The sequence below is a fragment of the Polypterus senegalus genome, chromosome 12 (assembly GCF_016835505.1).
Source record: "Polypterus senegalus isolate Bchr_013 chromosome 12, ASM1683550v1, whole genome shotgun sequence".
Classification (NCBI taxonomy): Eukaryota; Metazoa; Chordata; class Cladistia; order Polypteriformes; family Polypteridae; genus Polypterus; species Polypterus senegalus.
The window spans coordinates 144,838,850-144,864,408 of NC_053165.1; the positions used below are offsets into that span (position 1 = coordinate 144,838,850).

General features: G+C 38.4%; 1 protein-coding gene and 1 long non-coding RNA gene across 4 annotated transcripts in view; one reads left to right on the forward strand and one right to left on the reverse strand.

The window, feature by feature from the left end:
* The window catches only part of LOC120541790 (carcinoembryonic antigen-related cell adhesion molecule 6-like), a 44,548-nt gene extending 40,181 nt beyond the window's left edge, over nt 1-4,367 (forward strand). For 2 of the 3 annotated variants that reach the window (XM_039773722.1, XM_039773723.1), the window contains 2 exons: nt 519-538; nt 2,251-4,366. In XM_039773722.1, the coding sequence (XP_039629656.1) occupies nt 519-538; nt 2,251-2,409 (179 nt within the window). In that variant the 3' untranslated portion in view covers nt 2,410-4,366. Of the gene's footprint in view, nt 1-518; nt 539-2,250 lie in introns of all 3 variants that reach the window. The other variant, XM_039773721.1, reaches the window with a different exon arrangement.
* On the reverse strand, nt 1,383-23,567 carry LOC120541791. Its single transcript, XR_005636076.1, has 2 exons — nt 23,531-23,567; nt 1,383-1,735 (listed from the first exon to the last, which is right to left on the reverse strand). It is a non-coding gene; the product is annotated as an uncharacterized LOC120541791 (long non-coding RNA).
* Between the last annotated feature and the right edge of the window lie 1,992 nt (nt 23,568-25,559).

Consider the following 25,559-nt stretch of genomic DNA (forward strand, 5'->3'; position numbering starts at 1 on the left):
TATTGTTGTCAAATTATTATGCCCATTATTCATCCTTTATACTAAAAACAAACTTTTTGTTTACTTAGCTTAATTTATGAAATTCACTAATTCCACTTAATAATTTTGTTCATTTTGGCAGTGCTTTTGTATACCTTAATACAATTAAATGCAGCAGTATTACTATGAGTTATGTAACAGAAATAGGAGCATGTGTACAGCTAACAAAGAATAATAAAAAGTGTCACATCTCCTCTACACTTTCATGTAACGAGTGTGGTGTTTTGTTTATTATGTACTTGGCTGTAATATTTCTGAGTATATGGAACCTTGTTTAGTGTTTAGTTTACATTGAAGTTTTTGAACTTAAAAAGTAGACTTTCTGTTTTGGTGAAAATGATTTCACTAAATATTTTGTCTGATGATGACCTGGATATATATATTGAAGTACAAAGATGTTTTGCATACACTGCTGTAGCCATCTTGGCACCTGAATGAAATCTTAAAGATCTCTCACCACCCTTCTGCTTTCATTTCAGGTCCAACAGCAAAACCTGAGGTAATATCTTAACATTTATTTTCCTTTTAATCTCATGTATTTGACATTGAAGTATGTTTGGCTGTTTTGCTTTAAATAAGTTCCTTTAAAGTGTTCGATTTCTTTTAAATGAAACAGTTGTGAACAGGCGCTATATAGGAGCCCGACCCGACACGGAAGCACATGTAAAAATAAAACACAAAATTATTCTTCTTCAGCATTGGGGCACATCTTCCCCATGTTCTCCAGCCACAGCACGGTCTCAAAAACAGCAACACAGAAATCACACTAATTCTTTTCTTCCTCCACCACTCCTCCCAGGCAACCTCGTCCTCCTCCTCCCGATTCTGGCTCCTTGAGCTGGGTCCTTTTGTAGTTCACCTGGAAGTGCTCCAGGTGCTTGATTGCCGAGTTCCGGCTGCACTTCTGGGTGTGGTGAATATGCTGCCCATACGGGCTCAGGAGTCCCAGTTGCAGCACCCCCTAGCAGTGCCTGCAGGACCCAACAGGGCTGCACCCAACTCCAATTCCCTTGGAGCCCTGCGAGGAACCAAGGCACCACTCCAACCCAGGGGGTCGGCCATCTAGCGTCCAAGGGGAGGTATTGCACCATCCAGGGCTGCTCCCACTGAATATAGAGTGCAGGGGTGTCCCGGCCGGACATGGACCCTGGCCGCCTGCCACACTGTACATTGAGATTATTAATAAAGGACAATGTCCAGAGACCCCATTTGGTTTTACTCAACTTATTCTTACACAGTCAACTTTGAAGAAAGCAGACACAGTTATTATAAAGATCAAACAGTAATGGATTTGTATCAATCTCTACCAGATGTAAAATTTAAGAACTATCAATTTAATAAACTGATGTTAAAAGCTTTTAATGAAAAAGAAATAAAACTGTGTGAAGATACAATACATTCTTACTTGACAAGAGTGTAAAGGAAAATAAAAAAATTCCATTTAAAAAGTTACCAAAGATATTAAATCAAATGAAGATCAATGGTCTTTTGAAGCAAGTAAAGTTAAAGTGTGGCTGACCTATAAAGAAACTGCATGGTCAACCTCATCTGGACACTCCACAATAATGCATCATATACACTTGTGGTATAATCACCAAATAGTCTTATTCCATCTTATTCAGCTTGTCTGTTGTCTCATTCCATGACAAGGATAAACTTGATGAAGGTTGCAGTGGCAACACATGCTGGATGGATGCTGAGAGTAAAATTTGAAAGGGACAGGGTTAGTTAAAGTTGATCATTATGTTTCTCACAATTTTAATAGGGACAAATAATGAAGTAACAAACAACATGTTCAGTACAAACCACCAGCTCTGACAGCACCATCCTAAATCATTGGGCCTTCTGCCTCTCTTTAAATACTACAGTAGACCAATGAGCAATCCCTTATACTAGAATGTGTGGGTATTTTTGAAACTTTTCATTTTGTGTTGAAATTGTATGCCATGTAGTGTTGGTTTTAATTATACCTTTTAGGTAAAGAGAGTCATAGAAATTGTTGGCTTTATTTAATAGAACAAGGAAATTAGATTTGGTGGTAAACTAAATCCTGTTTATAGATATTTTCTTAAGTGTGGTTGACCAATTTACTTTTATTGAAAAAGGGGTTTAAAATGTAATCATAAAGCATTTATGTTGTTATACATAACATAATTGATTCTCTTATTCAATTGCCACTATGTATGTTTACATCTATTTTTGTCTTTTTAGGATGCTTTGGTCTACACAACCCCCACATTTTTGAAGGAGCCAGGAGACAGAAAAACCACACAGAACGCTGATCCCAACACTCAGTATGCCAATATTAGCAAACAGCCTCAAGTGCAATCAAACACAGTGACGGAGTATGCGGAGTTAAGAAGGAAATAACAGCAACCCCCCAGAACAGACATTTTGTTAACACCAAGAAGAGCTTTAACTGGAAATGTGGAAATCTTTTGCTTTATAGGCATGCTTATTTTAATATTTACCAGCTGAAACTCAACAAATAAGAACCTTGTATTTATAACGGGGTACGTATTATATGCAAAAAGATGCACAAGGCATTGGATTTGCTGTGCTTAGCAATGACCAATCAAAGTGTACGCAAAGAGTGGGTTTACTGCACACAGGGGAGGCATATATGTTTTATTGAAGCATAACCATTAAACATATTTGCTGACATATTTGTGTAAACGTTTGTTCTGAAGTGTCTCAAGTGCAACGAGAAGAGTGGCACTCACCAGATCATCTTTACCTTTTCTTGACAAATTATCACTGGAAGGACATTGATCTGTGTTGTGCAAAGCTTAGTTAGCACGAAAGGCAGCAAAATGCATTAGCAGCTACAATTTAGGAACACTTTATTTATTGATATTTGTAGAGATGAAATAGGCACAGTAAAGGAAATTAAAAGTGACTCAAAATAATAGTTATTTGACTGATTGAAGCAACTGCAGTTATCACTAATATTTAATTAAACACCATAGGATCAAATAGACAAATTATTTGGATGCTATTTGAGAAAATGAGTGTAATGGGTTAACGTTTGGGAAATTCTAAACTATAAATAAAATATAATTGTGAAATATTTATTATTTCTTATTACTTTAATGTTGTCCGCATTATAAACTTGGTTAATCAATTTTTTTTTTACGTTTGGAGGGTATTAAAGCCAATTGTCGCATCACCATGCTCATGGCAGAACGCAAACACACATTCGATTTGTGTCAATTAATACTTACAAGTTAAATACACATCTACGTCCTTAGGTTGTGGAAAAAAATTGGAGAACCCTGAGAGACAACAATACCAGCCACTGTCCTGCTGTGCTCCACATATAGCACATGATATAACAGAATAATAATAATAATAATATAGTAGAATATAATGTTTATACATGAGTAGAGGTCAATTTCTCAATTTAATTAGGTAAAATTAGGTACATTTCTTAAGCATCTCATCAACTCATATTGTAGAAGACAGCAAGGTATTTGCTTCAATAATGTGGCCAGACACTAGATATTTCCACCATATTGACTCATAAGTTAGACAGATAAAACACAACATATATAGTTCTTGTTTTAACTTCTGTTTAGTGGAACACAGCAAATGATCCCAATATTTTAGCAGTGAAAAATGAGTTAAGATGACTTTTGCAACAGAATGCTACAAATTCTGCTAAAGCAGGAAACCCAGCAGTATCAGATTCATTTCTTCCTATAACAAAGTGCTACAGATTTTGTATATGCAGTAGGATAAAATTCTTATCAGCAACCTTTGATTTGCCTTGAAATAAGGAACTTACTGTGTTTGTGCAGTTCAGAATTATCAAGATGGCGATCCATGTACTAAGCCACAACACAACCACATGAGTGTGTGATAAACATTTATCTTCCTGATTTGCTTTTGATACTTCATAAAACATGAGATGTGCTGCTTTTCTAATGTGCCTTTTATACAAGTTAAAGCAAAAATTATTTTTTATGCACTGACTAATTTCAGCATCTAAAAGTGTGTCATGGCAATCAGGCAATGTGTGATGTTTAAATGATTATTTAAGATGCCTCAGTAAACAAATTCATTGAGTCAGAAATTATTACTATTGATTTTTTTATTTAGATAAATTATTTTGACAATTGTCTGTGTGTGTTCATTTTTAAATAAATGTAAACTTGGCCTAAAACAGATGTCCAGTTGGTATTCTTTATGTACAAAATAATACAGACATGAAGGTACCCAATCAGCTTCTTTCAGCTACACTGTAAGGTAAACATCTTCCATTAGTCTACCATTTAATATATTTTAATTTAACATACTATTTACTAATTCTGATTCAAACCATCCTTAAATAGTTAACTTAATTAGTTATGCAACTGGCATCCACCTTTCATTAAGTCTAAATAATTAAAAATGTCACCTATTCATCTCTTATTAGTCTTTCTTCCTTGCTCATACCCTGCATTCTTCACAGTCTTGTACACTGTTAATGTTGCTTTGTAAACTCTGCGCTGCTTACAATATTCTAGCACATTATAATGCTGAAATATTGCCTTCCTTGGGTTGCCATTACCTCATCTCACTGTGAGACCCAATATGCTATTAAGAGAAGAGGTTGTGATTTCCTGTGCATTGTGGTGCAAGTGTTCTAACAGACAGTTAAAGCAGAGAAGCATTTTTTGTGTATGTGTTTATCCATCCATTATCCATCCCAATATATCCTAACTACAGGGCCACGGGGGTCTGCTGGAGCCAATCCCAGCCAACACAGGGCACAAGGCAGGAAACAAACCCCAAGCAGGGTGCAAGTGTGTGTGTTTATGTTGTCTCCAATTTTAAGAGATCTTCTCCAAATGATGATCCCTTTCTATTTCTTTAAAGATGTTCATTTTTTTCTTTTTTATTATTATGTTCTTCAAAATAGAAGAACATCGATTTTCTGAAACATGATGGAAAAAGAAAATGTGTCTTTGGATTTCTATTCTTTTGTAATATGTTCATGTTTTCATGTCTCTTGGCCATTTGCAGTATACATGTAGGCTCCACATCAGCAGAGAGTGTTGTGTTCATATCTATCACTTACTACATCAGCAGTATTAACAAGGGGAGGATGGAACATGACATACTGTATCGGACACTTGTGAAGCTTTGCCAGAATAAATCCATTGCAAATGTCTCATCACAGTTGCTCTTCTTTATTTAGATTGCACTGCACTATGTTTTCCTTTTCACAAGATAGAATAGAAATCTAGGCTTACCAAACATGCACATTTTTTATATACTGTATAATCTTTTGCCCTCTTTATACAAGTCATTTTTTCATTAGCTACTGTTTCTCCAACATGCAGTGAAAATCTGTAAATGCCAACAGGATGTTGAAAATGATTTTAAGTAATGTATACAGCATATGCATGAATATTTTATTTTTTTGATTTTTTTTTTTTAAATAAGAAACTCTGGCTTTAAACAAATGAGTTTACCAGTCTGCCTGTACATTCTCACAAGAAGGACTTGTGAATTGAATTAATCTTTCCATGCACAGTAGTTTCAGGTAGAAAGCTACTCAAACCATAGGAAAAAGTAATAAAAATGTGTTCTTGTTTGAAGTTGTAAAGGAAAAACATTATGCGGACGAAGCAAGATTTCAAATGTAACACCACAATACAATGCCATTTCCGACTAGTGGATGGAAGGATGGACAGAGGTATTGTTTGTTTTATAAATGTTATTTAAAAAGTTGAAGTGAGAAGTCAGGGTTTCTCCATATTCTCCCACTGGTAGTTATCACATGAAATTTTACTCTTGGATGCTCACAGTCCTCATAGGCCACACTTATCTGACAAATAAGTTGAGAATATTCAGTCCCTAAAGCTCCTTTGATTAGCACTGCAAGTCATAGCACATGCCACAACTCAGACCAGCAGAACAGGTGAAAACGGTGACAGTGGATTGCACCAGAAAGAGCTACTGAAATAAATAGTTTTCCCTCAGACTGTAAAAAAGGTTAAAGCAGCAGAAGGGATTTCTTTATGGCTTGTTTTAATCTTGAACAATTAGGGGGATCAAACACTCATCATATTGTTCCTAAAAATTCAAGGATACATTTTGAAAGGTTTTGTAACTTGTTTACATTTTTTGACACAAGTCAATTTATTCCCCTTCTTCTTCTGTTGGCCCTCCCTTCAATATGGTGAGAGCAGACTCTTGCACACCTAAAACTGTCTCTCAACCAATGAACTCTCATGGAGTAAATCATTTCACGCCAGGTGACTCGTATCTTCTTTGCTCAGATCCTTATGCTTTTCCATTTTTCCTGTTTCCAACATATCACCTTCAAGAACTGACTGTTCACTTATCCATCAATGACAGGTGCCATTGTAATGAGATAATCAATATTATTCACTTCACCTGTCGTACCCATTGTTTATCTCATATTCTCATTATTCCTCTCATTCTGCATTTTTATGTCTAGATTTTATTAACAACGTGTCAACACTACTCAGTCTACTCTGGTGAATGGGAATTTAACAATGGATACATTTGTGAACAAAATAGGCTTGGAGAACTGTGCTTTTTCAGTTAAACATTATCTGTACACAAAGTTCTTATGTAAGGATCAAAAATTGTAGTTAGTGCAAATTGTCCAGCAGGAGTGTTAAATACTGTAGATAAGAATGAAATTAATCAATCAAAATACATTAACTTTCAAGGCTTGTGCTGATCTATTAGGGCTGTGATTATCAACAAAATTCCATTCATTCAAAACAGTGGAGAGAATACAATCTTGAATTTGTTGGATTCATGTGCACTGTGGGTGGTTTTGAGGTCTTTCCCAGACATTCTGTATATGTGTCTCTTGCTGTTGTGCAACAGCACATGCTAAGGTCCACAAAGCTAATGCTCTATAACTTGGGGTGGAACATTTGTGGCAGCTGATCGACAAAAAGGTGCAAGTGGACTTCAGGAAATTATGGCTACAATGAGTTCCAACCCCACATGATCAGTAAATTCCACATGAGGTCAAACAAGTTTGGATCGGCACTAAACATTCGACTTCAGTATTGATAGCAGCGTTTGAAGCTCAGTACCAGCACCAAAGTGTATACAAACAAATCCCAACTCCATCTTACTCAAGCCTCATTGATTTTTCCTGGTCACCTCTGGGTACTCCGGTTTCCTCCCACTGTCCAAAAACATGCAGGTTGCATGCATTGGCGATTCTAAATAGTCCCTAGTGTGTGCTTGGTGTGTGTGTGTGTGCCCTGCGGTGAGCTGGTGTCCTGCCTGGGGTTTGTTTCCTGCCTTGCGCTCTGTGTTGGTTGGGATTGGCTCTAGCAGACACCTGTGACCCTGTAGTTAGGATATAGTGGGTTGGATAATGGATGGATGGGCATGAAAGCAATGGGGCTGGTCTCCCTAGAAGTTTTGATCACATTGATACATCTACTTTCAATTTGTGAGGTCTATAAAATGAATGTTTTTCCATAACTGCAATAATAAATGTCAAGGTTAAGTGGAGTTGTTGACTGAGAACAAAGCTGATGTTTACTTCTGGTTCCAAAAATTCCACATTGCTAGTACATTACTTTTTAGAATTTTGTTTGTTTGGTACTTTACCAGTAATAATATACCATGCAACCCTAGATTAAACCATTGGTTATAGATAATTTGACATTTACACCACATATGAAAGGACTGAAGTCTTTGTATGTCATGAGGTACTGTAGCAATGTCTAGGATTCAGAGTTATACAGCAGTATAGGTAAAAGAATGTTTGGTGAACTCTGACTTCAGAGCTGACTTAGACCATCTGCTGCTGCCAGAATTTCTGGAAGGACCTCATGGCAGTAGCATCCAGACCAATTCTATGTTTTAGCATCAGGGATACACCTACCACTGGATTGCAGCTCTTTTCCCAGATAGGTAAACTTGGTGACAGCCTTTAACTTTTTGGCCAAAATTGAATATCCCTTGCATACTTTCCAGCCTCCATATTTTGAAGTTTGGTATTCTGCCAAGAAACATATAGTCTGAGGCAGGATTGCTCTGAATCATGATGGTTAAGAGATCTCTAGAGATATTGAAAATATCTATATTGATAGATATTTTTATGGATATTAAAATATTTATGTTGTTGCTCTGTTATGCTTGTTCAAGAAACCAGAGTATGGCTCTACTAAAGAATATAGAGTAGGGGCTAGGACACAGCAGTATTTGATTCAACAAGGGGTTGAAAACTTCTCAGAGACATTGCCATTTACACTTACTCTGACAAGGATGTCGTGATGTAGTTCATTGCTAAGGATAAGGCAGTGGTTCTCAAACTGTGGGGCAGGCCCCCCAGGGGGGCATGAAGTAACAAAAAGGGGGGCGTGAAGATGTGAAAAAAAGAAAAGGAAACAAATTAACTTAAACTACATTCTGATACTAGAAAAATAAATATAGAGTTAGATAAATGTCGATAAAAGTTAAGTAGGTATTATAAAATACAGTATGCATCTATGCTATATCATTAATTAAAAAAAAACAAATTGGTATTAGTGGGCTCCTTTCAAAAAAACATTAGAGGGGCACAATTAAAACTGTTATGAAAACTCAGGTTGCAAATACTTAAAGGTTGAGAAACGCTGGGATAAGGAGAAGCATCGGAGTACCAATCCCTTGTAGAGCTTTCCACAAAACTTGACTGCTGACAGAATCAAAATCTGTCTTCTGATAAAACATAAGCAATATACAGTGGAAGATGATCTCCTTGTGTATCTCAGACAGGAGCCTAAGGGCAAAATAGAACCCATAGTTGAATGCCCTCTTGTAAAACCTGAACTGTTAAGGTCTGTGGGTGGCCATGAGTACTGGCGACAATCTTGCAAGGAGGACATGGGTGAAAACATTGCCTGGGACAGAGAGTTGGATGGTTGGTTTAAACTGATGAAAGGTGACATTTAGTGCAATGTGGAGGTTTATCACCAACTTGCTTACTCACCAAGAATTCTGATTGGATTCTGAATTTCAATAAAGGGCACAGATGATGGCAAAGCAACTTTGAGGTCTAGGCTAAACAAAAAACATGGGGATGAAGTGTCTTCATGTACAGACTTTGAAGTAAAAATACAAGGTGTCTAGCTGCTGAAACTAGAACTGCTTCTTACAGAACATTTAGTTATTGCAGCTGGAAAAATAGTCATTTGTCATTATTTTAGTTGCCTTTCTGTTTTCTGCTTTCAGTGGACATTATTTTGTATTGAATGCTACATGTAAATGATAGCAGCTGGCCAGTCTTGATTGTACCGTGGGTGTATTTGTGTTTATGCTGCTTACTGGTGGTAACTGTAATAAAATGAATGTCATCATGCAATCAAAGAATAAATCATCCAAGCAAATGATTTAGGGCTGCTTAATTATTTTCAGCTTCTTCATCATCAGTGATATTTTTGCTGTTGCTTCTCTAAATTTTTTTTATGATAATGTTAGCACTAAAATACACTTTATTATATATGCTATAAAACCAGATTATTCCCAGAACAACCGGAGGCGTGACCACGGGGGGGTTGGGCTGGGGTTAGGGCACTGTCCCCCCAGCGACAAGCCGTGCCCACCCTGCGAAATGTTCTGTCTGTTCAGTGAAAACTCTGAAGAAGAATAACATTTGATTTTCAAAACTGAGTTGCTTTCCGATTAGACAGGCACCGTGCTGCTCACAGTTTACTTCGCCCCACATTTTGCAGCACGTTTTGAACCTGTTGACCGCATTCTTTAATTAAAACAGCGTATACGTTCCATTCTTCTTTTATTTTCTGGTTGGTAACACCAAAGGCTATGCATAGGTGGCTTATTAAAAAGCAGACACGCAGCACAGCGCACCCACGTCGGTAACTGAAACTCCAAAAGATATAGATAAGCCTACACAATCCTCCAGCTCTGCGCCCATGTCGGGTACTCCAAACCTCTGCCTTCAACAAAATATGCAGTCCGGACTGCCTGACTTAAATATGGCTAGCCCATCCCAGCCCATTTTAATTAATTATCCCAAGTGCACATTCGGAAAGACACTCAGATGTTTTAGTGCAAGCTGGTATCTGTCTCGACCATGGCGTGAATATTCTGTTGTCCGTGATGCCAGCTTTTGCTTTGCCTGCCGCAAATTTAATGTTTCCAATTCGGACCGCGAGGACATATTCACCAAACACGGCTACACTAATAAAAAGCTCTAGAAAAAGACGGTGGCGGCTTCCACAAACATGCATCTACAGTAGTATCCCGCACGTCAGAGCCATGTCTGCATGGCAAGAGACGGGTGAAAGCATAGTTCAACTACTGGGTCCAATCCAGATAGAAAAGAACAGATATTATGTGAAAAGCATTGGGGAGGCCGTTCAGTTCCTTGCAGTCAATGAACTGGCTTTGCGTGGTCACAATCACGAAGGTGGGGAGGACGGACTTTTCCTAACTTCTTTGATTACACAATATAAAAAGATGCCAAACTTGCAGAAATTGTAAAATACATCCCAGACAACGCAAATACACATCCAATGTAATTCAAAATGAAATAATTGAGACTTTTGCCAAAATGGTGGTAAAAGATATCAGGACCAAATATGAAAAAGCAGACTCTCCTGGACTTTGCATTAAAAGTGACGATGCCAGGGATTGCTGTGACACTGAGAATTTGTCTGTGGTGATTCGATTTGTCCAGAACTCCATCCCTGAAGAACACCTGATTGGCTTAATTGAATTGAATCAGTTTGATGCTGAATATATTTGTAACCAAATTCTGTCACATCTCTCTGAGCTAGGTCACAGCCCAGACAATTTAGTGTGCAGTGTTTTGATGGTGCTTCTGTCATGTCTGGGGCAAGGGATGGTGTCCAGGCTTTGTTACAAAACAAAGTTGGTAAGTACATTCCATATGTACACTGCTACAACCACCAGCTCCATTTAGCAGTGATACATGCAATGGGATCAGAACCTCTGGCTAAGAAGTTCTTTGACTGGTCAAATTCATTGAACACATTTAGTCACAGACATTATGTTTCACAGACATAGAATACACCCACACTGAAAAGACTTCTAGAAATACGATGGACCAGTCATTATGATGTCACAAAGTCAACAATGAGGAAGCTATAAGGGGGCTTCTCTCAGAGGTAGCAGAAGCTAGCACTGCCCCTTTTGACATTTGCATAGAGGCATGTGGTCTTCTGACCCAATTAAAAAGCAGAATTTCTTCAATACAGGAAAATTCCTCCTTCATGTGCTTGGTGTGCTGAAACCAGCCAATGCAATTCTACAGGCACATGCAGTGGATTTGTGTATGGCTGGGGAGAGGAGGTGGTGACAGTGTCACTGGCCACACTGACGGAGATGAGATGCAGCTCATTCTTGGAGGATAATTTCTCTCAGTGTGAAAGTAGGCCTACCAATTCGCTCAAAAGGAAACGGAAAGTTAATTCACAGCTTGATGATAGTATTGTTGTGTCTACGCTCAGGCATGGTGACTCTGATGAACAAATTGCTCCTAATCAGACTTTTAGAAGGGCTATGTTCAGCATTCTAGATAGAGCTATTGTGGAAATGGAGACAAGATTCTGTCAGAGAAATGTTGAATTATTGAGGGTCACATCGCTTCTCCTGCAAAAATCAGAATTATTTCTTGATCATTCTCTCCTGAAACCTCTTCAGACACTTGCAGGCACAGAGCAAAACAACATGAGCTTGCAAAATGAAATTGCTGTGGCAAAAGCAATGTTGATCAATAAACTGCCAGCTGATGCTAATCTCTGTGAAGCGTGCAAATGCATTTAGCAGTACAAAGAGGCCTTTCCTATGTTGCATTCGCTATATGTCACAGCACTCATCATTCGTGTGTCTTCAGACGCATGCAAAAGCTCTTTCTCTACTTTGAACCGCATTCTCACTCCACTCCGCAACAATGCTGCATTCAAGGAAGAGAAATGTAGTCATTCTGGCACATGAGAAAAACATCACAGAAAGCGACATGGATTAATTTATTTCAGAATTTGCCAAGAGTAACCGCAGAATGGTCCTGTAGATAATATCCATGAGCCACGTTTCTGTTCTTGCTCTCATATGTTGTATATATTTGACTTTATTGATACTTTGTACTTTGTAGATGTAGTTCTATATTTGTTCACAAAGAATAATAATACACGTTCCATTGCCTCTGTTAATTTTATTGAACAATAGGTTATGATTTATGCCACAATTTTTGCTTTTATATGTTACTAGCAAAATACCCGTGCTTCGCAGTGGAGAAGTAGTGTGTTAAAGAAGCAATGAAAAAGAAAAGGAAACATTTTGAAAATAACTTAACATGATTGTAAATGTAATTGTTTTCTCACTGTTGTGAGTGATGAGTGTTGCTGTCATATATATATATACATATACACATATATATATACACACACACACATATATACATACACATATATATATACACATACATATATACCCATACATCCACATATATATACATATATATATCTACATATACACACATACATATACACACACACACATATATAAATATATATACATATATATCTACATATATACATATATATATATATATATATATATATATATATATATATATATATATATATATATATATATATATATATATATATATATACTGCTCAAAAGAATTAAAGGAACACTTTTTAATCAGAGTATCACATAAAGTCAATGAAACTTATGGGATATTAATCTGGTCAGTTAAGTAGCAGAGGGGGTTGTTAATCAGTTTCGGCTGCTGTGGTGTTAATGAAATTAACAACAGATGCACTAGAGGGGCAACAATGAGATGACCTCCAAAACAGGAATGGTTTAACAGGTGGAGGCCACTGACATTTTCCCTCCTCATCTTTTCTGACTGTTTCTTCACTAGTTTTGCATTTGGCTACAGTCAGTGTCACTACTGGTAGCATGAGGCGATACCTGGACCCTACAGAGGTTGCACAGGTAGTCCAACTTCTCCAGGATGGCACATCAATACGTGTCATTGCCAGAAGGTTTGCTGTGTCTCCCTGCACAGTCTCAAGGGCATGGAGGAGATTCTAGGAGACAAGCAGTTACTCTAGGAGAGCTGGAGAGGGCCATAGAAGGTCCATAACCCATCAGCAGGACCAGTATCTGCTCCTTTGGGCAAGGAGGAACAGGATGAGTACTGCCAGAGCCCTACAAAATGACCTCCAGCAGGCCACTGGTGTGAATGTCTCTGACCAAACAACCAGAAAGACTTCATGAGGGTGACCCTAGGGCCCCATGTCCTCTAATGGGCCCTGAGCTCACTGCCTAGCAGCATGCAGCTCGATTGGCATTCACCATAGAATACCAGAATTGGCAGATGCACCACTGGTGCCCTGTGCTTTTTACAGATGAGAGCAGGTTCACCCTGAGCACATGACAGAAGTGAAAGGGTCTGGAGAAGCCATGGAGAACATTATGCTGCCTGTAACATCATTCAGCATGAGCAGTTTGGTGGTGGGTTAATGATTGTCTGGGGAGGCATATCCATGGAGGGTCACACAGACCGCTACAGGCTTTACAAAGGCACCTTGGCTGCCATTAGGTATCAGGATGAAATCCTTGGACCCATTGTCAGACCCTATGCTGGTACAGTGGCTCCTGGTGCACAACAATTCCTGGCCTCATGTGGTGAGAGTATGCAGGCAGTTCCTGGAGGATGAAGGAATTGATACCATTGACTGGCCAACACACTTTCCTGACCTAAATCCAATAGAACACCTCTGGGACATTATGTTTTGGTCCATCCAATGCCACCAGGTTGCACCTCAGACTGTCCAGGAGCTCAGTGATGCCCTGGTCCAGATCTGGGAGGAGATCCCCCACAACACAATATGTCATCTCATTAGAAGCATGCACTGATGTTGTCAGGCATGTACACAAGAACACAGGGGCCATACAAAGTGCTGCGTACAATTTTGAGTTGCTGCAATTTAATTTTGGCAAAATGGACTAGCCTGCCACATAAATTTTTCAATCTGATTTTTGGGGCGTCTTTGAATTCAGGGCTCTGTAGGTTGATCATTTTCATTTCCATCAAACGATGTGGCATCCTTTCGTTCCTAACACATTACCCAGTCTATATCTATACTAATAAAAGGCAAAGCCCTCACTCACTCACTCACTCACTCACTCACTCACTCACTCACTCACTCACTCACTCATCACTAATTCTCCAACTTCCCGTGTGGGTGGAAGGCTGAAATTTGGCAGGTTCATTCCTTACAGCTTCCTTACAAAAGTTGGGCAGGTTTTATATCGAAATTCTACGCGTAATGGTCATAACTGGAAGCTGTTTTTCTCCATTTACTGTAATGGAGATGAGCTTGAACGCCGTGGGGGCGGAGTTTCATGTGACATCATCACGCCTTCACGTAAACACGCAGTACATAGAAAACCAGGAAGACCTCCAAAAAGCGCTGAAGAAAACATGCATTATATAATTGAGAAGGCAGCGAAACAATAAGAAGCGGCGAGTGACATATACAACCATATTCATGAGTTCTGCTACTTGAAACAAAGCACGATGTAAACCTACACTTTAAATTAAGTTCATAGACAGGCTGCCGCTGGCGTTTGTAATTTAGTGCCTGCCCATATAAGGCCGTCCGTCAGCGGCAATCCAATAGCAAACTCCCACTAAATATTCACGGGTGAAGGACTGTGTTTATGGAGAGGAAGATGAGATGGTCAGGGTGGTGTTTGACACAAACTCAGCGAAACTGCGAGAGAAAGTTTTAAGTGCCAGGACTAAGGTAACATTAAATACAGCCATGGACATAGCACGAGATGGCACCAGCACAGCTGGGAACCTTCGATGCATGTACACCGAGCGGCTCACGTGAACTGACGCATTGCAAAGATAAAAGCAACAGTTCCAAAGAGCTGAACAAAACCGAATTACACAATTGAAAAGGCAGCAAAAATATGAAGCGTCTGATACATAAAGCATATTCATAAATCCAGCTACTGCGGAAACAAAGCACACGGTGGAAAAAGTCAATGTCCGCTAAAGGAAGACAGTGTAAAAAAAACCCGTGCATGCAGTGTGTCAGGTCTCAGATAAAGAAGAAGACGAGCTGTTTATTGATGCAGTAAGAAACGAATCGATGAAAGAAACCTGTCATCTTTACAACGATTGACAAACACGGAATGTAACTTGAACACAACACATCCTACAAATACGAACCTGATTGAAAGAAATAATGATAATCAAATCCTTGATGACAGCAACACTCAGTAACACTCACAAAACAAATACTGTATATTGACAGTCATGTTACGTTATTTTTAAAATGTTCCCTTTTCTTTTTCTAGCTTTTTTAACACACTACTTCTCCGCTGCGTACGCGGGTATATATATATGTATATATGTATATATGTGTATATATATCCCGATCTACATACTCGAATAATGGATACTTTATTCGCCATCAATGATTGTTTTGGTAAAGCCATACTCAGTGTATTCATTAGATGAACGGTAAAAAAGTAAGAGCGAGGGGAGGATGACTTATTGAGGCATGCAGGCTGTAGTGCGCGTCAACTCTATCTGAATTGCGCGATCACATTTGAAAAATATGTGTCAAACTCAAGGGCGCGTGTAATTATATCCGGCCCGAGATCATTTTATATACTGTATTATTGTTATTAATGGCCGGGTATATGAAGCGCTGGTAACACAATAAACTACAGATCCCATAATGCAGCGCTTCAGCTGCCTTGCCGAACACTTACCGCGTTAATCAAGTCTAGCTTATGATGCTGCAAGTTATTGCGAAGCTAGCTCACACGATGCTGGAGAGAAAAGTTGATTCTGAAAATAGAGCCTTTAAAAACCGATGGGAGGCTGAGTATATGTTTACTGAACCCGTGTGTCTCATTTGTGGAGCTAATGTGGCTGTAATTACAGAATTTAATCTAAGACGGCACTATGAGACAAAACATCAGGGTAACCTGAATGCAATGCAGAAGATACAGAAAGCAGAATAATTAAATAAGAATCTGACACTTCAGCGGACGTTTTACCCGTGCACAATCACAAAGTGATTTCAAGTGAAGCTGCTTTTATGGGAGACACAAATGCACCAGTGCACCTTGCCCCACTTTCCCTGTTGCCAAGTAATGTTAAACCAAGTCGTCACTACGGTGTTCCCAAATACGCACTTTGCTGATAAACTGAGCGCACTGAGTTTGCACGGCGCTTTAGTGACTTTGAAGAACAAAAAGTCCGTCTACATGCGGCTCGCACCTTGTGCATGTTTGGTAGCACATATCTGTGTGAGAACCTCTTCTCAGTGATAAAGACTAACAACACAGCACACAGGAGTCGCCTCACTGATGAGCACCTGCAATCCATCCTGAGAATCTCCACAACACAGAACCTCACACCAAACATAAACGAACTTGTTGCCAAAAAAAGATGCCAGGCGTCCAGCTCTAAAATGACATATGAGCAAAGAAAACTGAATGATTTGATTTGTTATTGCTGAAAGGAACACATTTTATTTATATTTCCAGGTTTTGTTATGCAGCATGTTCATATTTGAATTTGTATAATTTTGACAGGATATATTTTTATGGAGAGCAAAATCTTTTGGGATATTTAAAATCTAACTTTATTTTTATATAAAATTACATAAGAGTAAAGAAATTTGAATGTTTGTTCTTTTAACGTTTACTTTATTTCTAACTTGTATAATTTAGACAGGATATATTTTTATGGAGAGCAAAATATTATAAGTTGTTTAAGGTTTGAGTTGATTTATTCACAAATAATATTCCTGTCTGTTTTTACCATTCCTACCAAAGATATTTCTGTCGACTAAATAAAAATTCCTTCTATTTAAAATTTAAATAGAACTTGAACAGATATGATAGTTCATAATATCCATGCAGACTTGCACATAAGAGCGGAAGTCATCCATTTTAACAAACAGCGTATTGCACTAATATGAAATAGCCTGCCCATTTAATTATTTAGGAATGGATAAATAAAGATTTTGTACAAATAATGTTTTTCATTTTTCTTCCTTCATGGATTCTCGCACCCCCAGCAACAGCTGCTCGCACCCCAAAGACTGCATATATATATATATATATATATATATATATATATATATATATATATATATATATATATATATATATATATAAACTGTTCAAAAAATTAAAGGAACACTTTGAAAACACATCAGATCTCAATGGGAAAAAGAAATCCTCCTGGATATATATATTGACTAGCAAAATACCAGAAAGGAAAAGTAGTGTGTTAAAGAAGCAATGAAAAAGAAAAGGAAACATTTTGAAAATAACGTAACATGATTGTGAATGTAATTGTTTTGTCACTGTTGTGAGTGATGAGTGTTGTTGTCATATATATTATATATATATTTACACACACACACATAAACATATATATATATATACATATCTATACATATACACATATATATATACACATATATACATACATATATATATCTACATATATACACATACATATACATACACACATACATACATACATACATACACACACATATATACACACAAATACATATATATATATACATACACACACACATATATAAACATATATATACATATACATACATATCTACATATATAAACACACAGCTATTTCGTATCAGTGCAATACGCTGCTTGTTAAAACGGATAACTCCCGCTCTTATGTGCAAGTCTGCGTGGATATTATGAACTATCATATTTGTTCAAGTTCTATTTAAATTTTAAATAGAAGGAATTTTTATTTAGTCGACAGAAATATCTTTGGTAGGAATGGTAAAAACAGACAGGAATATTATTTGTGAATAAATCAACTCAAACCTTAAACAACTTATAATATTTTGCTCTCCATAAAAATATATCCTGTCTAAATTATACAAGTTAGAAATAAAGTAAACGTTAAAAGAACAAACATTCAAATTTCTTTACTCTTATGTAATTTTATATAAAAAATAAAGTTAGATTTTAAATATCCCAAAAGATTTTGCTCTCCATAAAAATATATCCTGTCAAAATTATACAAATTCAAATATGAACATGCTGCATAACAAAACCTGGAAATATAAATAAAATTTGTTCTTTTCAGCAATAACAAATCAAATCATTCAGTTGTCTTTGCTCATATGTCATTTTATCAGAGCTGGACGCCTGACATCTTTTTTTGGCAACAAGTTCGTTTCTGTTTGCTGTGAGGTTCTGTGTTGTGGAGATTCTCAGGATGGACTGCAGGTGCTCATCAGTGAGGTCGACTCCTGTGTGCTGTTTTGTTAGTCTTCATCACTGAGAAGAGCTTCTCACACAGATATGTGCTACCAAACATGCACAAGGTTCGAGCCACATGTAGACGGAGCTGGAGCATTTCTGCGGGAATGCAGTGAATAAACTGTGCGGGCCGTGCAGTATCGTACTTTGCCTTCAGTGTGCCATTACACTGCAGCTCAATCACCTCCATCTGAATCTGCACAGGTGTAGTTTCCTCATCGATGGCAAATGGGTTGCGAAACAACTCAAAATTCTATTTTTGTTCTTCAAAGTCACCAAAGTGCCGTGCGAGCTCAGTGCGCAGTGCGCTCAGTTTATCAGCAAAGTGCGTATTTGGGAACACCGTTGTGCCGACTTGGTTCAACATTACTTGGAAACTGGGAAAATGGGGCAAGTTGCACTGGTGCATTTGTGTCTCCCATAAAAGTAGCTTCACTTGAAATCACTTTGTGATAATGCACGGGTAAAAACGTCTGCTGAAGTGTCAGATTCTTCTTTAACTCTTCTGCTTTCTGTATCTTTTGCATTGCATTCAGGTCTTTCAGGTTATCCTGATGTTTTGTCTCATAGTGCCGTCTTAGATTAAATTCTGTAATTACAGCCACATTAGCTCCACAAATGAGACACACGGGTTTACCGGCAATGTCAGTAAACATATACTCAGCCTCCCATCAGTTTTTAAAGGCTCTATTTTCAGAATCAACTTTTCTCTTTGGCATCGTGTGGGCTAGCTTCGCAATAACTTGCAGCATCATAAGCTAGACTTGATTAACGCGGTAAGTGTTCAGCAAGGCAGCTGAAGTGCTGCATTATGGGATCTGTAGTTTATTGTGTTACTAGCACTTCACATCCCCGGGCCATTAATAACAATAATATATAAAATGATCTTGCAGGCCGGATATAATTACACGCCGGGCCGGATGTGGCCTGCGGGCCTTGAGTTTGACACATATGGACTAAATAGAACTTGAAAAGATATATTTTTTCGAATGTGATTGCGCAATTCAGATTGAGTTGACGCGCACTACATCGAGCCGGCGTGCTATTGTGGTTTTCCCTGCGTGTCTCAATAAGTCACCCTCCCCTCAATCTTACTTTTTTACCGTTCATCTAATGAATACACTGAGTATGGCTTTACCAAAACAATTATTGATGGCAAATCGATTATTCATAAATCTTCAATTGGTGATCTGTTTTTCTGTGTTAACCTCATATTTTTTCATACTTCTTCTCAAACCAAGGATGTGCGAGGGTAAAATGAATCGGGAAGCGCTAATCAATGTAATCGGTGTACCATGAAATCATGCATTGACAGAAGTTCCCCTTTCTTTGTATTGCAAAGTGTGATTAAATGCTTGATTTTTTAATGCTTTATGGAACATATGCATCGAAGCTTCTCAGCTGTGCTTGTGCAAAGAAAAGGAAACATTTTAAAAATAATGTAACACGAATGTCAATGTAACCTTTTGTAAGTAGTGCCTGGAGGATTCAGTGTGGAGAAACTGTAAAGACAGCATGTGTATTAACTTGTGGATTTTTCTGTGAGTATTTGGTGGCAGCGTCACAAAGTCGCTTCCGTAACACTGCGTGCGTTAGCTGCTGAGCTCAGCTCAGAGCGAAATGAGGTGAATGGGAGGGGAGATGATGACGTGACTCCCCCACCCGCCTTAACTGTCAATCCCCCACAAACACAGTCTCGGAATTTGCATAAGCACAGCCCTTCACGTGCAATTTTAACTTAGTTACAAAGTGATCAAAACTCGCGTTTATATCCTGCGTCCTCTCATTAAACTTGTATCTTGCATTACCCGTGGGCATGACAAACGCCAGCGGCAGCCTGTCTATGAACTTAATTTAAACTTTAGGTTTACACCTTGCTTTGTTTCCGAAGTAGCAGCACTCATGAATATGGTTGTATATGTCACTCGCTCGCTTCTTATTGTTTCGCTGCCTTCTCAATTATATAATTCATGTTTTCTTCAGCGCTTTTTTGAGCTCCTCCTAGTTTTCTACGCACTGCGTTGACAGTCAGTTCACTTGATTACGTGGGAGGTGTGATGATGTCACACGAAAGTCTGCCCCCACGGCTTTCGAACTCAACTCCATTACAGTAAATGGAGATAAATAGCTTCCAGTTATGACCATTACGCGTAGAATTTCGATATGAAACCTGCCCAACTTTTGTAAGTAAGCTGTAAGGAATGAGCCTTCCAAATTTCAGCCTTCTACCTACATGGGAACTTGGAGAGTTAGTGATGAGTCAGTGAGTGAGTGAGTGAGTGAGTCAGTCAGTGAGGGCTTTGCCTTTTATTAGTATAGATATACAAAGCAACGTGCATTAAATATGCACAAAAAGATGAAGTATTACATCAGTCTGAAAACAAAAAATAGTACATCATACAACAACAACAACAACAACATTTATTTATATAGCACATTTTCATACAAACAGTAGCTCAAAGTGCTTTACATATTAAAGAATAGAAAAATTAAAGACACAAATATAAAACAAAATTAATCAACATTAATTAACATCGAATAAGAGTCAGGTTCAATGGCCAGGGGGGACAGAAAAAACAAAAAAACTCCAGACGGCTGGAGAAAAATTAAATCTGTAGGGATTCCAGACCATGAGACCGCCCAGTCCCCTCTGGGCATTCTACCTAACATAAATGAAACAGTCCTCTTTGGATTTAGGGTTCTCACGGAAGGGCTTGATGATGATGATGGTCACGTAGACTTCTGCCTTTTAATCCGTCCATCATTGTTGGAGCATCATGAAGCTTTGAGTAGGTGGTGGTGGCGCATTCTGTTAGTGAATCAATAGAATCAGGGTCATCAGGAGCTATTGATAAGTACAACTGTGTGTCATCAGCATAGCTGTGGTAGCTCACGTTGTGCCCCAAGATAATCTGACCTAACGGAAGCATGTAGATTGAGAATAACAGCGGACCCAGGATAGAGCCTTGTGGAACACCATATTGGATATCATGTGTCTTCGAGTTGTAATTCCCACAACTAACAAAAAAGTTTCTCCCTGTCAGGTAGGATTCAAACCAATTTAAGACACTGCCAGAGAGGCCCACCCATTGACTAAGGCGATTTCTAAGAATGTTGTGATCAATGGTGTCAAATGCAGCACTCAGATCTAAGAGGATGAGAACAGATAAATGGCCTCTGTCTGCATTTACCCGCAAGTCATTTACTACTTTAACGAGTGCAGTTTCTGTGCTGTGATTTGTTCTAAAACCTGACTGAAATTTATCAAGAATAGCATGTTTATTTAGGTGGTCATTTAACTGCATAATGACTGCCTTCTCTAGAACTTTACTTAAGAAGGCAGGTTAGAGATGGGTCTAAAATTTTCAAGAGCGAGGGGTCAAGATTATGTTTCTTAAGTAGGGGTTTAACTACAGCAGTCTTAAGACAGTCTGGGAAGACCCCAGTATCTAGTGACGAATTTACTATGTCAAGAACATTATCAATTAGCACGCCTGATACTTCTTTGAAAAACCTTGTTGGTATTGGGTCAAGGACGCAGGTGGAGGGTTTTAATTGAGAGATTATTTTCTTTAAATCAGGTAAATCTATCCTAGTGAAAGAGTTTAATTTGTTTATAACAGGATGCTGGGGTTTAGGAGGATCCTTAGTGTTGGGGAGATATACTATGTTATTTCTAATATCATTAATTTTTGATTGAAAATACAGCGACAGCCTCACAGGTTTCACTGGAAGCACTTAGGAGGCATTCCTTTGAGCTACCTGGGTTTAGTAGGCGATCAATTGTAGAAAATAAGACTCTGGGATTACTAGCATTGTTATTTATAATCTTGAGAAATAGCAGCGTCTCTCAAGACGGACAGTGTTATTGTATTCTGTTATTTTGACTTTTAATATTTCGTGGTGGATAGTAAGTTTAGTCTTCCTCCATTGACGCTCAGCTCTACGGCATGTTCTCTTTAAATCAGACACTCTTTGGGTCTTCCATGGTATAACAATGCTAGAAGATTTTTTCACTGTCTTTTCAGGTGCAACTATGTCAACAGCAGCTCTCACTTTAGAATTAAATCTTTCCACCTTACTATTTACATTATCCTCGCTATTATAGCTGGCACTATAAACGGACTGATTGCTTAAAATGTTTGTAAGTTTTAAAGCTGCTGCCGAGTCAAAGAAGCGTTTTTTAACAATATGCTTCTCATGAGTGTTTTTTATCATTATTTCTATATTAAAAAGTAGAAGAAAATGGTCTGATAGACCAATATCAATGATCTGTTTTATATCAACTTTCAGTCCTTTAGTAATCACTAAGTCTAACGTATGACCTGCTTTATGTGTAGGCTGATTTATGAGTTGTCTCAAATCAAAAGAATCCAGGAGGTTCATAAATTCTTTTACTTTTAGATCACACTGATTATCTATATGAAAATTAAAGTCGCCAACTATTAGGAGTGTGTCATAGTTAGTAATTAAAATTGACATTAAGTCAGAGAATTCCTCAAAAAACGACGCGTTATATTTAGGAGGTCTATACACGGATAGTACTAGAACTTGAGAATCTCCATGAATAACAATGGCAGATACTCAAAGGACTTGAACTTACCAAAACTGACATCTTTACATTTTAATCGCTCGAGTAAATGTTAGCCAATCCGCCCCTTTTCCCTGGCGGTCTGCATGAGTAAAACTGTAATCCGGAGGCAGATTCGATTAAAACTGCGCTGTCTGAATTAAGCCATGTTTCATTTAGTGCAATAAGATCTATTTTTTTATCACTAATAAGATCGTTGATAAAAAACGTTTTGTTAGTTAAAGCTCTAACATTTAATAGTGCCATATTTAATGTTTCGAGGTGCAGAGATGAGTACTATGTGCTATTGATATTTGGAATAGGAACTAAATTATTATTATTAGCCGCTCTGTGTGTATTTTTGTTTAATCTGTGATCTGTTTTATAGTTTTAATACATTGTTCCTCTAAAATAGTGATTTTAATTAGATTATTGGAGTTTATGCCGTATTTCCTAGGTTTTCTACGTGCATTGAGATTGCTTATTACAGTATTAATGTTGTGCACTTTAACGGAAGACTCTATTAAACATTCATCATGTCCTGGCACAACAGTATTATTTGGAAGGGGTTAAGAGCAGAGATAGATAGTCAAGAAAACGAATTACCTTCGATATGTTTTCGGAGAGGACCCGGCGCGAAACTGTTCGGATGCAGGCCATCACGCTTGAAGAGACGCGCCTTTCCAAAAGAGATTCCAATTGTTGATGAAACCGACATCCTTCTTCTTGCAGAAACCCTGTAGCCAGTTGTTCAACCCTAGCAGACGACTGTAGTACTCGTTGGATCGCCTGACGAGAGGTAGTGGACCAAACGAAGATCTTTGCCGATGGGGTCCTCTCCTTCGTGTCTTTAATCAAAGCTGCAAGTCAGCCTTCAGGATTTCTGATTGTCGGTGCCTTATATCGTTTACGCCGGCATGCAAGACGATTGATCCAACTGCCCTCTCCTTGTGTTTCGTAGATGCTGGCGACGCCTCATTATATCTCGGACACGAGCACCGGGAAAACAAGAAACAAACGATTTTGCATTAGGGCATGCGACATTAAGGTTTCTAACGATAGAATCACCTACCACTAATACATCACCAGGTGCTGAAGGCGAAATGGGGACGCGGAGAGGGTCAAACCGGTTCTGAGATAAAATGCTCGCCTGTGCCGATGGAGGTGCTCTGGCCTTGAACCCCGCCTGCATAGCTGAAATCCACCGAGGTCAGCAGCGGCGTTGCTCCTACGAGACGCGGGGGTGAGGTCGGCACAACGCGGGGTTAATGTTTCGACGGTTCCAGATGGCAAGGACGGTTTATCCAACAGCCGGGCCTTCAGATTTCTCAGGTATCTCCGTCGGGACAGGAGTTTCTGAATCTGTTCATCAAGTGCCTGGAGTTCCTCAACTACGATTTCAACGCGAGTTACCCCACTGTCGGCCATTTTCTGCTTCGTGCCCTAGGAGAAATGAGAGAGAGAGAGGTTAGACCGCTAAGTTACAAAGGTTAGACCGCTAATACAATCCATCCATACATCATAATAATACATCATACAATATATAAACACTGCTTTAATCTCTGTTGCCAGCTTGTGCAATATAAACTAACCAGCCACAACTCAAATATTAGAAAGGACAAAAATAAACGCAGAACTGCAAGAAACCAAAATGTTCATAATTTAATTAATTCAGTAAGGCCTTCTCTGCACAACTACAATTCTCCTTTGTATTTTGGAGCCTAATTGGAAATGTTAGGAGAGTAGGAGAGGGACAGCTATTGCAAAGATGTCTGAGTAACTGGGGTTTGAGATGATGTGTCAGTTAACTTTTAGAGAAACCTGCAGTTGTCTTAAAATGCCTCTTGACGTGTTCATTTTGTTCTCTTAGGGTAGTGGGCTTTGACTATTGTAACTACTAAATATTTCCTTTGGTTTAATAATTTCCAATAAAATGAAACCTAACTTTTAAATATAAACTTTTAAATATGGGTGTGAATTGTTTTAATCAATTTAACAATTTAACACTTTCTTATCCTTAAGTGTTACTGAAGACTTGTGAATAATGTTTGGGTGCCTTCTAGGAAGGGATGAGCAAAACAGAGACATTTTTTCAGACCCTTTACTCAATATATCATTGAAGTACCTTTAGCAGCAATACATCCTGGAGTCTTCTTACGTATGACATGACAGGCCTCACACATTTGGATTTGGTGATGTTCTGATATATATCCTTTCAGGCTCCGTCAGGCTGGATGGAGACTGTTAGTGCCAGCTATTTACAGGGCTGTGCTCTCTGGCTGCGCAACTTAAGAACGTTCACAGCATTGACACTATGGCACTCTTGTGTTGACTTTGATTTGTGTTGAAGGTAATTGTTGTTGGAAGGTGAACCTTCAGTCCAGTCTGAGGTCCAGAGTGCTTTGGATCAGGTTTTCATTGAGGATATCTCTGTAATTTGTACTGTTCAGCTTTCCTTCAACCCTGATTAGCTTCTCCATCCTTGTCATTGAAAAATAACCACACAGCATGATGCTGCCACCATGCTTTACCATTGGAGTGGTATTGCTTAGGTGATGAGCAGTGCCTAGTTTCCTTCAGATGCTTAGAATTGAGGCCAGACAGTTCAATCTTGGGTTTATCAGAACAGAAAATC